The sequence below is a fragment of the Rhododendron vialii genome, chromosome 4a, assembly GCF_030253575.1.
Source record: "Rhododendron vialii isolate Sample 1 chromosome 4a, ASM3025357v1".
Classification (NCBI taxonomy): domain Eukaryota; kingdom Viridiplantae; phylum Streptophyta; class Magnoliopsida; order Ericales; family Ericaceae; genus Rhododendron; species Rhododendron vialii.
Window position 1 is genome coordinate 41,768,121 of NC_080560.1, and position 12,815 is coordinate 41,780,935.

The 12,815-nt window shown below is 36.9% G+C and overlaps 1 protein-coding gene and 1 long non-coding RNA gene across 2 annotated transcripts; one reads left to right on the forward strand and one right to left on the reverse strand.

Annotated features, from left to right (window-relative positions):
- Window positions 1-294: 294 nt before the first annotated feature.
- LOC131324520 (uncharacterized) lies at window positions 295-7,691 on the forward strand. The gene is made up of 3 exons (XR_009199374.1): window positions 295-574; window positions 1,428-1,506; window positions 7,365-7,691. It is a non-coding gene; the product is annotated as an uncharacterized LOC131324520 (long non-coding RNA).
- Window positions 7,692-10,169: 2,478 nt separating this feature from the next.
- LOC131324051 (uncharacterized) lies at window positions 10,170-12,770 on the reverse strand. Its single transcript, XM_058355876.1, has 2 exons — window positions 11,126-12,770; window positions 10,170-10,553 (listed from the first exon to the last, which is right to left on the reverse strand). The coding sequence occupies exons 1-2, from the start codon at window positions 12,617-12,619 to the stop codon at window positions 10,170-10,172; spliced, it is 1,878 nt and encodes a 625-aa protein (XP_058211859.1). The 5' UTR covers window positions 12,620-12,770.
- Between the last annotated feature and the right edge of the window lie 45 nt (window positions 12,771-12,815).

The following is a 12,815-nucleotide window of genomic DNA, read 5'->3' on the forward strand; positions in this document are numbered from 1 at the left end:
ACGTGAATTCTTCGAATTGTGATCTTGTTTCGACTGGTATCCGTGATCAAAATCGTTCAGGTTTTAGAGCTTCTAACGAAGATTTCCAATTTCAATGATCATTTGAATCGATTTCTTAACAGTATGTAATCGGAGATGATCAAAGTGAATTTGTATTTATGAAAATAGATTTGGATGCACAGTATCAAACCCATTTTAGGCTCTGTTTAGGAATTTGCAGAAGGAAAGGGAAGGGCGGAGGAAATTTACTAGTACTACTCTATTTACAGAACTCTATTTTGCCATTTTCTTCCCACATTTTCCAAACAAAGCCGAAGGGACGTCCCCGAGAGAGAGAGATATTTAATTCTTGCTCCATAGAGAGAGAGAGAGAGAGAGAGAGAGAGAGATTTAATTCTTGCTCCATTGCATGTTCAAATTGAGGCGATTGTCAAACTACTTTGCGTGTATTACTGTACGAGCTGTTAGGGAACAGCGAGCACTGGTTTTTGCTACGGATTTAGGTTCTTAGAATGGAAATGGTTGCTTTCAGTTTGGATTCTGGACCTTCTGGATTCTCACTCCATCCTAACCGGTGAGCCAATTTCGATTTTTGTGTAGCTTTCATTGTATTTATATGTGCGATTTTTCATTGTATTTATGTGCTTTTGTGTGTATTACTGTACGAGCTTTTGTGAGCACTGGTTTTTGATCGAGATTTTGGTTCTTAAGAATGTAAGAGATTGCTTTCAGTTTGGACTTCATCCACAAAATTTTATTCTAAACGTCCACAAAACTTTGTCGGTCTCCTTCTTCCTTGTCCCTCTGCAAGCTGCACCTCCAGATCTCATACAGGGCGGTATACTCAAGGTTAGGGCTTTTGGGTGTACAAAAGGGTAGATGAGGAAGGGTATTGTGGGTATTTACTGAAACTATCATGGGCATTCAAGTATTTTTTACTCTCACCCCTACGGACAGGATTAACAATTCCTGGTCCCAGGTGGTATTATTAATCCGGTGAAACAATTGCTAATCCTATCCTATGCTCCAAAACACTTATCAAACAGGGCCAAATTTCCTTGTGCTGGTTCCAAAAATGTGTAGGTAGAACTGACAAGTATGCAGCTTTTTAAGTAATGAGCCACCTGTTCAGTTTAGATAACTGGCCGAACTATCTGCCAACGTATTTTCTTAAGTTTTCTGGTGCTTTTATTTGGTCCTTTATGAAGAACTTGATGAGGGGTAAGAGAAGGACATTATCATATCATTTGTTCTGCTTATTAGTTATTCTTTCATGTGTTCTTTATCCCCTCTGCGTAATGAGTTGAGATAGCAATAAACCCTTTCGTTGACCGGATGATGTCAATATGGGTGTTTTGTTTTCACCTAATGTGCCAAAAGTTGTAAAGTTTCTTAATGTTGTTGTGGATTTGGCTTTTTTACTGCAGGTCCCAAAAATTCCAAGTATCCACGGAATGGAGAAGCTCAAACTGATTTAATTGTTGGTTCGACTGTGCAAACAAAGCGGTGCGTAAGCTCTTTATTTGTGAAGTCTCAATATGGTCCTTTTTTTTTAGTCTGGAAGTCTCAATATGGTTTGCAGGGCCAAATTTTGGTATTTAACTAAGTACCGACACCAAATTTATTTGGACTACTTTTTGTTTCCTTAAAAATCTATTCCTTGAATTTCTTCTAAAAAAGAACGCTTTAAACCAAACTATATAACCTAGTTGAGATTCGTGAGTAATCCACATGGCGTGTGAGTGCATGAAACATGTAACTGCGGAGAGTAAATACAATGTAACTGTTATGCATTGGGTATCAACTATGTTACATGGATCCTCCTAATTGTATAAAGCACCCGTGTCGTAGACACTACTTTCAGATGAGGGTGTGGGGCTTATGTCTGGCACATTTAGTTGGGATGGTGAATACACCTAGAAAGTGTACTTATGAATTTGAATTTACCACGAACTATGCCTGCAACTCCTATATCATACATGAAATGCCCTAAGGCACTTGGAAAACACTATTTATCTGGGAAGATAAATGAAACTTCTCTTTGGAACTGATTGGTGCTTGCAAATTGTACAACAGACTTGATGGTGGTCTTTTTGGGAAATGCAGTGCCATTGTTTCTGCTTCTAGTTCATCTGTTCACGTCTGTGTTTATTCTTGTCAAAGAATTGAGATGCGGGAAAGTAGCTTGGTTTATGCTATTTTACTTTTCTCACTTACATTAATGGTTATACGCTTACTCTTCAAAAAGATGCAAGATTGACCATTCATCTTCTTCTTTTTTCCCTTCTTAATTTGGCTCAGTCAGCCATCTACCTCGGCAAATAAAAAGAAGAATATATTTTCATAGAACTAATCTTCAATTGGTTATTGCCTAGATATCCATATTCATTTTGTTTGACAGATTGACATTAATCTTTCTTAGGTCAATCTCATACTATTTGAGATGGATGAGATTTTGTATTGAATTTCGAACTTCTTTGGGACTCTTGGCATAGGTTTCATTTTATTTGGTCCGTTAGATATGTATCTTGATGTTGTTTGGCGTCCACGTGCATTTTTCTAAGATGCAGATACCTCCTGCTATGTAGCATAGCTTATGTTTGAACTTGAAGTGCGCTTACTGGGCACTGGTGATTATGGTCTCTTTCCACAGTGTTCTCAGCCAGACACCACTACGAGTTCTTTTTTCTTTCGTTTTTCTTAGCATTTGGGTCTAGGAGATTGAAAGTCATTGGGAGGTTTTGCAGTTGCGCTCAATGAGCAGCTTAGACAACCATCCATTGCTATATTGTAGTTGATGTGACAAATTGACATAAGTCGCATTGTTTCATTTTTTTTGTTGTCTTCCAGGAATTCCTCAACGTCAGCCATTATGGAAAGAATTCCATATCAACTATATTTTGAAAATTGCACTCCAACTAGATTTAGCATGAAACAGTGTGGTTCAGCTATTCAGCTGCCTCGCAAACTTTATATTTGATTCTGATGCTAGCAACCACTATTAGAGGTCACCGACTACCTAGTAGTATCAAGTGTATAAGAAGTTTTAGATACTTACTGCCGCTTACGATTTTAATTTTATCTATTTCATGATCTGCAGAATTTTGGTTTATTTTATTCTTTAGTTTAATGAACCCCATGAATCGTGCGAAAGTTGGATGAGTTGATAAAAACTGTCTTTGAGAAAGAAGAAGAAGAAGTGAAGACAGGCTAGGAGTGTTCGATACTACCAGTAGAAAAGGAATGTGCTTTGTGACATAGCTGAACTCAATCTGTTCATTTAATTTGCATGACTGCTTGCGAACCCTTCCCTCCCCCCGCGCCCGTCTTCCCTTTCATCTGACGTGGTTGGTTGTCGACTTGTAGCTGCTCCAATTACAGGATCATGAATTCAACGTATCTGTTTTTTTAACCCCTAGATGGATAATATATCTGCCTCATATGCATCATAGCAACAATGGGATTCAATACCAAGTTAGCATTAGGTGTGATCTTTTCATTTCCTATCTGTTAATCTATGGAGGTGTGGTAAATGCTAAACCTTATGATTACCTTTCATTATATCCTATGATTTTTTTTTTCTTTCCACTTTCCTTATTGAGCCTTATCTGCTGTTTGCTATTAATTCAATTCCAGTAATTTATTCTGTGTACCTAGCATTTACGAAAAGAGTTGTCTGAGATGGAAGTTGAAAAAGAGCTGTTGATGAGGCAGTGGTCAAGGATGATGAGTGCCCAAGGCAAGACCATAGGCATGGTCCCCACCATAGGTTACCTCCATGAGGGCCACCTCTCACTCATCAAAGAATCCCACTCCCACACCCACATCCACACCCACACCCACACCCACTGTTGTCTCAATCTACGTCAACCCAAGTCAGTTCTTTCCCTCTGAAGACCTCTCCACATATCCATCTGATTTCAACGGCGATATCAACAAGCTCATGTATAGGGGTGTCAAGTGGGCCGAGCCGGCACAGCACGGCACAGGTACGACACGTTTAAATGTGGCATGGCACGGCACAGACACGATTGTGGTCTTGGCACGACACGATACAGCATGGTCGAAGTGGGCACATGGACAGGCACGTGCACGGAAGTGGGCGAGCACGACACGAAAGTTGGCCTGGCAGGGCACGACATACACGGTCTTAGTTGGGCACAGCACGGAAGTTGCACGGGCACAGCATGGAAGTTGCACGGGCACGACACGAGGCACGAAAAACAAAAATAAATTATTAAATAAATTGACTTGCTATGTTATGACTCATAATGTCATTAATAAAGGTAAAAATAATTAATTAATTAATTTTATTAAATAAATTGACTTTCTTCATTGGTCTATTGCGTTTGCCACCCATTGGAGTGCCAATCAAAGTAGTAGTAAACAACTGAGTAATTCATGGCCAAATTACTTACTATGTGGCATATTGAAAACCAATAAACTCTTCATACCTAGTGTATAAGGTAGAAATTCTTTTCACTTGCAAACTATGAACCATCTTAGTTTGGTTACTTCCTGGCCACTAAAACTTAGTATGTATGACAAATTTTGAACTCAATTACATAAAGGAAAAATAGTTCGTAGATCAGTCCTCCAACTCCCATTTTAAGACCTACATCCTCTCCATTTTCTAGCTCCATCCTCTTTCTTTTTCCTCTTCGATCCATACTTGATACGATCAAGACAGAATCTAGGGTAGCGCATCTCGCCCTTTCCTTATGAATTCAATCAAGTCGTGACCGTCGTTAAATCCCGTCCACAAATCAGTAATTCTAAAAAAAGGAAAAGATAAAATTAATACGATCAATATAGAATTAAAATACAAAAACTAAAAGTGTACGTGCACTATGAGCTACTTACGTAAAGTCGCTCGCATTCATCCTAATATTTGTAGCAACGAGATAGAAAAACTTGGGAACAAAATTGGGGAAATCCTCTGAGAGCAAGCGCATGACATAATCCTCACGGGAACGAAATGTCAACTATGAAGAGATAGAAAAACAAATTAGTGAGAGATTAAAAGACAATTAAAGAAAGTATTTGACCCAAAATAATTAAACAAGTAATTTATTTATACCTTCTCTTGAAGATGTACTAACGAGTTTCCGTGGAAAACTAAGATAGTGTGTGGTTTATTACAACAACGGGATCGTGGTTGTATACATCTTCCAACCCTTTGAACCTCGGGTCCAACAAAAATCTATGCTATCCTGTCCGAGGGGAGCATTGAATGCCAAGAGTGCTTCAGGTTTCTTGATGTTGGAGCCAAGGTAGTCATATAACTTGAAGACGTCATTTTCGAATGTTAAGCAATTCGCATATATGGAATATGCAATGTTCCTACATATAGAAAAAAAATTAAAATAATAAGTATATAACAAAAAAAAAAAAAAAGAGAATTATAATCGAGTACTCTCTTACCTTAAATCCTTTCCGATTGAGTTTTGTGCTTGATAGCACAGGGTCAATGTTTTCAAATCGGGATACGTATCTTGTATCATTTTTTCAATTGTATACATCGTATCGAGATACGTAACTTTTTTTTTAAAGTAAACATAGTTTGTTGGTATTATTAGGTGTATCAACTTTTTAATTGTATTTTTATATTAATTATGACTAATGTTTTTGAAGCATAAACTAAATTTAGTATTTTGGCACAAGAAAATTAAGTCCAAACAAGTCCAATAGACAAATCCAAAGATGGAAGATATTATTGAAGAAGATATAAATATCTAGTCTTTAGGAACACTAAAATATCTATCTGTAAAAGCTCTAAAATATTCTTGCGAAATATCTATAGTTGTTTTGTGAGAATTATAGTCACATGTGTAATTCTAGAATTACCTCAAAGTTTGTCTTGTATGAAAATATCTTTGTACCAAAGCCTTCTATGGAGTAGTATAAATAGGGATGAGTCTAGCTATTTTCAACCAAGCCAAAAAAAGAAGTTTGAGTTCCAGTGTAACACAAATAGTCTCATTCCCCACTCTTGTTTTTCGTGTTCTACTCTTCCAAAATTTTTGTCCAACTAAACAATAAAAACTCACATATCTTAAGATACACGATACGTATCCCGATATAATGTATACATTTGGAAAAAAAAACGATAAAAGATATGTATTCCGATTTGAAAACATTGACCCTGTGCAATCAAACACAAAACTCAATCGAAAAGGATTTAAGGTAAGAGAGTACTCGATTATAATTCTCTATTCCTTTTTTCTGTTTTTTTGTTATATACTTATTATTTTAATTTTTTTTCTATATGTAGGGACATTGCATATTTCATATATGCGAATTGCTTAACATTCAAAAATGAAAACAAAATAAAATTCGTCTTCAAGTTATATGACTACCTTGGCACCAACATAGAAATTTGAAGCTCTATGCTCGCTTGTGGACATGAGGGGATGACATGACGGACCCGAGATTCAAAGGGTTGGAAGATGTATATAATCACATGCGATCTCGTTATTGTAACAACCCACACACTATCTTAGTTTTCCACAGACACCCATTAGTACATCTTCAAGAGAAGGTATAAATAAATTACTTGTTTAATTATTTTGGGTCAAATACTTTCTTTAATTGTTTTTTAATCTCTCACTAATTTGTTTTTCTATTTCTTGATAGTTGACATTTCGTTCCCGTGAGGATTATGCCATGCGCTTGCTCTCAGAGGCTTTCCCCGATTTTGTTCCCAAGTTTTTCTATGTCGTTGCTACAAATATTAGGATGAATGCGAGCGACTTTACGTAAGTAACTCATAGTGCACGTACACTTTTAGCTTTTGTATTTAATTATATCTTGATCGTATTAATTTCATCTTTTCCTTTTTTTAGAATTACTGATCCGTGGACGGGGATTTAATGACAGTCACGACTTGGTTGAATTCACAATGAAAGGGCGAGATGTGCTACCCTAGATTCTGTGTTGATTGTATCAACACAGAATTGTGAGACATCATACGAAATTGTCGTTTATCAGTGGTTGACATAAACATATATATATATTCACCCATTGGTTATGCACGTTTACTAGAGATCGTGAGATATTAGATGTTATATTGCGACAATCCTTCCGTGTTCTTGTTTGGTAAGTTGCTTGGGGATACTAGTGGGATCAAAGTTGAAGTACTTGTTTGGCAACGCCGGTGTTGAAACAACGTAGAGTTTCTAGATACAAGATTAGAACCTAGATGATACCAAGATTGCTTTTTTTTGGTGGAGTATATTTTTCAGGACTCTTCTATCGTTTGCAAACAGCTAAAGGCGGGCTAGGATCAAACACTTGAATATTCTGTGTTTTTTTTTTAGTAATATATCATGAATTTAACATCTTTTTTGGCTCGGGAAAAAAAGAACATGTTACACGCTCAAGCGCTGACACTTGCGGCGTTAGCCGGAGCTGCTCTTGTGGAGTATTACGACCATAGAACAGGAGCAAAGCAGGAGCATGTTGCTAAGTTACTCAATCACAGGCATTCACAGAAAAGTTGAGGCCATGACTTGATTAGATCTTGATTAGATGATCGTGGTTGAATTACAGGAGGACATATACTAATTTCCTTTCTTTAATTCCCTCCCCTTTTTGAAGTCTCAATGTAAGGACGGAATCATATCTTTTAATGAGGTGAATGACCGGATGGAACTAATTTATGAACTAGTTTTAATGTCAAACTATTTCTCAATTCTGTTCATTTTTTGTTTTTGTTTTTGTTTTTGCTCGGCTTTGTGTTCATCATATTTGAGATGGTTGGCAGAAATGTAATGATCTGTCTCTAGAAATTTCAGCGGATGACTGTAAGGATCCGTTCTGCTAAGATTTTTAGGGCGGTTTTGGATTGAAAAGTAAAGTTAGATTTTTTTTTTTATTCAAATTTTTTCCGCACTTGTTAGTTTTGCACTTTTGCGTCAAACTTTTGCAACTTGCTAATTTGTCTTACGAGAGGAATCGAAAATGTAAAACATTATGATCGAAACTTATAATTTTTTGAACAAACGACAAAAATAAATACAAAAAAGACAGCGTATGTGAAATATTTGTGTAATTGACTTTTTAAATATTAAAGTTTGTGCTTTTTAATGATGAGGTGGTTGTAGTTTTATGCATACGAGAGAAATTTATTTACGGAAGAGTATTTGCGGTTTCGCACAATTTTATCCGTCCATCTCGACGGCTCATGATTGGAGATATGTTTTTTAAATTTTATCGGTCAAAAATATTTGTTATTGGTCAAAATTGATTTTTAATTCGAATTATGTAAAACACTTTTGGACATGCGAACGAGCCTCCATAGAAAAGTTTTTCGCTATGCATATGCATACAGGGTAGGGTACATTAACGTGCACTCTCATTGTGACGTGCATAGAACGGGTTGAACGCTAGTAAAAGAGGGATAGTACGGTATATGAAGAGAAACATAAAAAGGTCCGTAACATTGGAACCAACTATTGAGATCAAAAATAATACTCACATAACAATTCAAACACAATCTATCACATATATGTGAGCTCCACACACAAGTTGTGTTTAAATAGTTGTGTGAATAACATTGTTGTATTGAGATTCAAATACTCTCATTATCTCATTTTGGTTGTCCATTTTCGTTATTCGTATCAGTTTTCAAAGAAAATAGGAGGAGGTAAGTATAACATACAAAAGTGCTACACACACAACGGTTGTGTATAACACAACACACAATCAATCTCTAGCCATCCGTGGCTGTAATGAATGGTCAAGATTCGTTCAAACTCTTCCTCATAAAAGTTAAACTTATCTATGCAAGAGTTTTTTTTAAAATCTAGACCATCTAAATACATCTGGACGGTCAGAATTACACACACAACCAACACAACGAACAACCAATCTCTAGCCATCCATGACTGTAATGAATGGTCAGGATTCGCTCAAACTCTTCCTCATAAAAGTTAAACTTATCTATGGAAGAGTTTTTTTTAAAATTTAAACAGTCCAAATACATCTGAACGGTCAGAATTACACACACCCAACACAACAGTTGTGCAATTAGCATTTTTGTATAACATATTGCAAATGAGAGTTCAATATAGGGGAAATTATACTTTGCCCCCTTAAACTATCACCCGGCCACACTTTGCCCCCTCTAACTACTCAATCGAACACTTAACCCCCTTAAACTATTATTTCGCTGCCACCATAACCCTTCCGTTTGTTGTCTGTTAGGGTTTTGGATGGAAAAAAATTTCAGGCCATTTTTTTTGAAGCCCAAGGACAAAATTACCCTCCCTCCCTTTCTAGCATACCCAATCATCTCAAAGTTGAAATTTCCAGACTTTACACAAACCATCTCTCTCTCTCTCTCTCTCTCTCTCTCTCTCTCTCTCCAGACTTTACACAAACCCATCTATCTCTCTCTCTCCATTGATCAGTTCATTTTCTTCTTCCCTCAGTGGAATACAATTCCAATCCATACCAATTGAATGAGTAAACATTGTCTAAAAATCCAATCAGAATAGCAAACCCATGTAATTCCCAATAGCAACTAACGAAAATTACAAAGAAAGAAAACGAAACCTGTGTAGAATTCAGTCTCACAATTCATAAGATTTGACTTTTTTTTTTTTTAAAAAAACATAAACCAAAAGATAATACTCCTACGGAAAAAGAGATACACAAAAGAAATACACATCCACAAAAAGAAACAGAGAGTACCCAAATTAATTTGCCGAGAACAATCGCTATGCACCTGTACATAAGTTTCTCAAAAAATTTGCAACCTTGTGTGTCAAAAAATGCCAACATTTTGCATATCATATCATAATCTGTTACATAAGTGTTCTTAAAGGATCAAGACACACCAGAAATAAGTTGGCAGCAAACAAACTTAGATAGCCATAAAGCTGTCCATAAACTTAGATTGCCATGAAGTGGTCCATAAACTTAGATAGCCATAAACTGGTCCACAAACTTAGATAGCAATTAACTAGCCAAAGTACTTAATTAGAAGCAAAACCAACAGGTGCATATTCCAAAAGTAATACCAAACAAAAACTACCAGCTCCATGAACTTTTCGACTGACTTCTAAAAGGCTGCATATCCATCAAGTGCCATTCCTGAGTTGTGTGCGGATGTGGAGACCTGAGAACCTTGTGTTGGTGCCATGTTTGATAAGCTTTGTGAGTGGCTAATTTGGACAATAGCACCACCTCTTGAGCTTCCCACTCCGGCTGAAAAATACACATCTCCATAAGTGGTGGACCTCCTTTGCATCTGCATCAATTATAATATTGTTTGCCAACATCTCACACTTAGGTATAGGGCTAAACATAGATCTAGTCCACACATATGGAGGTTCTCTCATCAGCCATTCATAAGCATCTTTATTAATACTTTTGATCTGTTGCATGAAATATTCCCAATCCTGAATAGTGTAAGAACAAGCAGCAGCCCATACTAGATCCTTGAGGTCCTTACCTTTAAATAAAAGCTTGAAGTTGGCATACATGTGTCGAACACAGAATCTGTGGTCAACCCCAGGAAGCATTTGCTTGAAAGTCTCAACCAAACCCTACATGGAAATAATAATGTTTTAGTCAAAATTGAACAAGCACATCTTGTCAAAAAAAAAAAAAAAAACCAAGCACATAATAATGTTTTGGTTAAAATTGATCAAGAGTGAGCAGCCCCCACATGGAAATAATAATGTTTTAGTTAAAATTGATCAAGAGTGAGTAGCCCCCACCTTTCACATTTATTCCCCTGCTTTCCAGAGAGGATATACTCCTCCCCTGTTCTTTTTGTTTTTGTAACGACCCATATTTTGGTAGTTAAAATTATCATTATTTTTATATTAAAAAAAAATAGTATTACTTAGAAATTTGAGGTGTATTTGCCGTTTGGAAAAAGAAAAGAAAAGAAAAGAAAACTAGGTTCTAGTAGAAGACAAACTAGGTTCAATTCTATGTGGGGTTTTCATGGAGAAAGGTGATTTCGGTGGCTGTTTTCCTGCTGATTGAATAGGCAGTCCATTTACTCCTCCATTTCTGTTTTCTTTTCCACTAAAAAGTCAAAGTTTGGCTAGGAAAGTGCCAACACAAAATTATAAAGATAAAGTTAAAAGTGAACATGCAAATAACATACCTTTTGCCTATCTGAAATGAATGTCCAGTCTCTCTCCTTTGGCCTCCCTATTACACCAAGCAGTTCATCAAGAAACCAAAGCCAGCTATCTTTGAGCTCGGCTTCAACCACAGCCACAGCCAATGGATATAATTGGTTATTTGCATCCTTTGCAACAGCAGCCATTAGTTGACCACCAAATGGTCCCTTCAAGTGACATGCATCAAGCCCTATTATGGGTCTACAACCAGCTAGAAAACCCTTTACTTGTGCATCATACGCGACAAACATCCTTTGAAAGACAGGGGCTGTATTCTGTAATGTCCTCTCCACTTTCAACAATGCTGTTGAGCCAGGGTTCTGCCTCAAAATCATTTCGCAATAGTCACGTAGCCTCCAATATTGTCGTCTATGATTACCCTCAATAGTCTCTAATGCCTTTTTCTTTGCCCTGTATGCTTGACTATCACTAACCTCCACCATGTGGTCCCTCTTAGCAGCCCTTCTTAGTGCACTAACCTTCCAATGAGGATCATCTGCCAACCTGTCCATGTATGTTCTTGCTAACCATGCAGAATTAGCATGCCCAAATTTGTACACTCTCGGACACTGACATGGGTGATTGAGTAAGCTTTTAATCTGAAATGCTTTGGTGTCTTGAAAAAAACTAGCATGCACTCTCCAACCACATTCATTTTTACATTTCACCGTCACCCTATCACCCTCATTCTTCAAAAACACAAATTCTGTCCCATTTTGGATGGCATGCTTTCTAAGAGCAGCCCTAAAAATAGTTGCATTGGCAAACATCATCCCCTTTTGTAGTTCTGTCCTTTCCATATCCCTATCCTCAAAGAATTCAGGAAACTCCACTTTACCCTCCTCATCAGAATTCATTGGAGTATTTAGGTCATCATCCTCCACCTCTTGTATGTCAGGAGGTAATAGGTTTGATGGACCCTCTCCACTCCCACTTCCCATGTTGAAGGAAAAAGGTTCAGAACCACCTACAAGGGTCTCACTCACCTGTTTAGTGCTAATAGTGTCACCTAAATCATACAGCTCATCTCCATCTCCAAAGTACTCAAGGTCACTACTACCAATACTCCCTCTAGGACTGTTTGGATCTGCCCCACTTTCACTCTCATTGCCTTCACTTTTTTCAATGTCACTATCCAGATTTACCACATCATTAACCATATTTAACTCTACATTCTCCACATAAATAGAAATAGTTTCTCTATCATTATGAATAGCAAACATGTCCCACACCTCAGTATCAGTCTTTAACTCTCTCAACCCACCATCCAAATCACAATCAGGGAGCTTATGATATATGTTGCAATTTTCTGAACACCCCAAGTCCTTAATCATGCTTATCAGCTCAAAATACGACATTAGGTCTTTGTCTACATTTCTTATGAACTCAACCTTGCCCATTGAATACTTTTTTGCTGGCACATTCTCAAAGTAACCCCCATGGTGAACCTCAAACACAAACATTGCATCAGACATCCTAAGAATCCAGTAAACAAATCAAAAAATAAACAACTTTACCATGTAATTTTCATTATTTAAGTAGCAAGTGGTAAGTAAACAATTAATTAAAACTCATAAGTCAAGGGATATCCAGTATACAAATTAAAAAAATATAACTTTAGCATGCAATTTTTCAATATACAAGTACCAAGTAAAGTAATTAAAACTCAAA

What these genes read in the sequence shown, in the direction of transcription:
- LOC131324051 (XM_058355876.1), bottom strand. Translation starts at nt 12,619, where the DNA reads ATGTCTGATGCAATGTTTGTGTTTGAGGTTCACCATGGGGGTTACTTT. An exon ending in TCATTTCAGATAGGCAAAAG is followed by an intron (nt 10,554 to 11,125) that starts GTATGTTATTTG and finishes ATTTCCATGTAG; the next exon opens with GGTTTGGTTGAGACTTTCAA.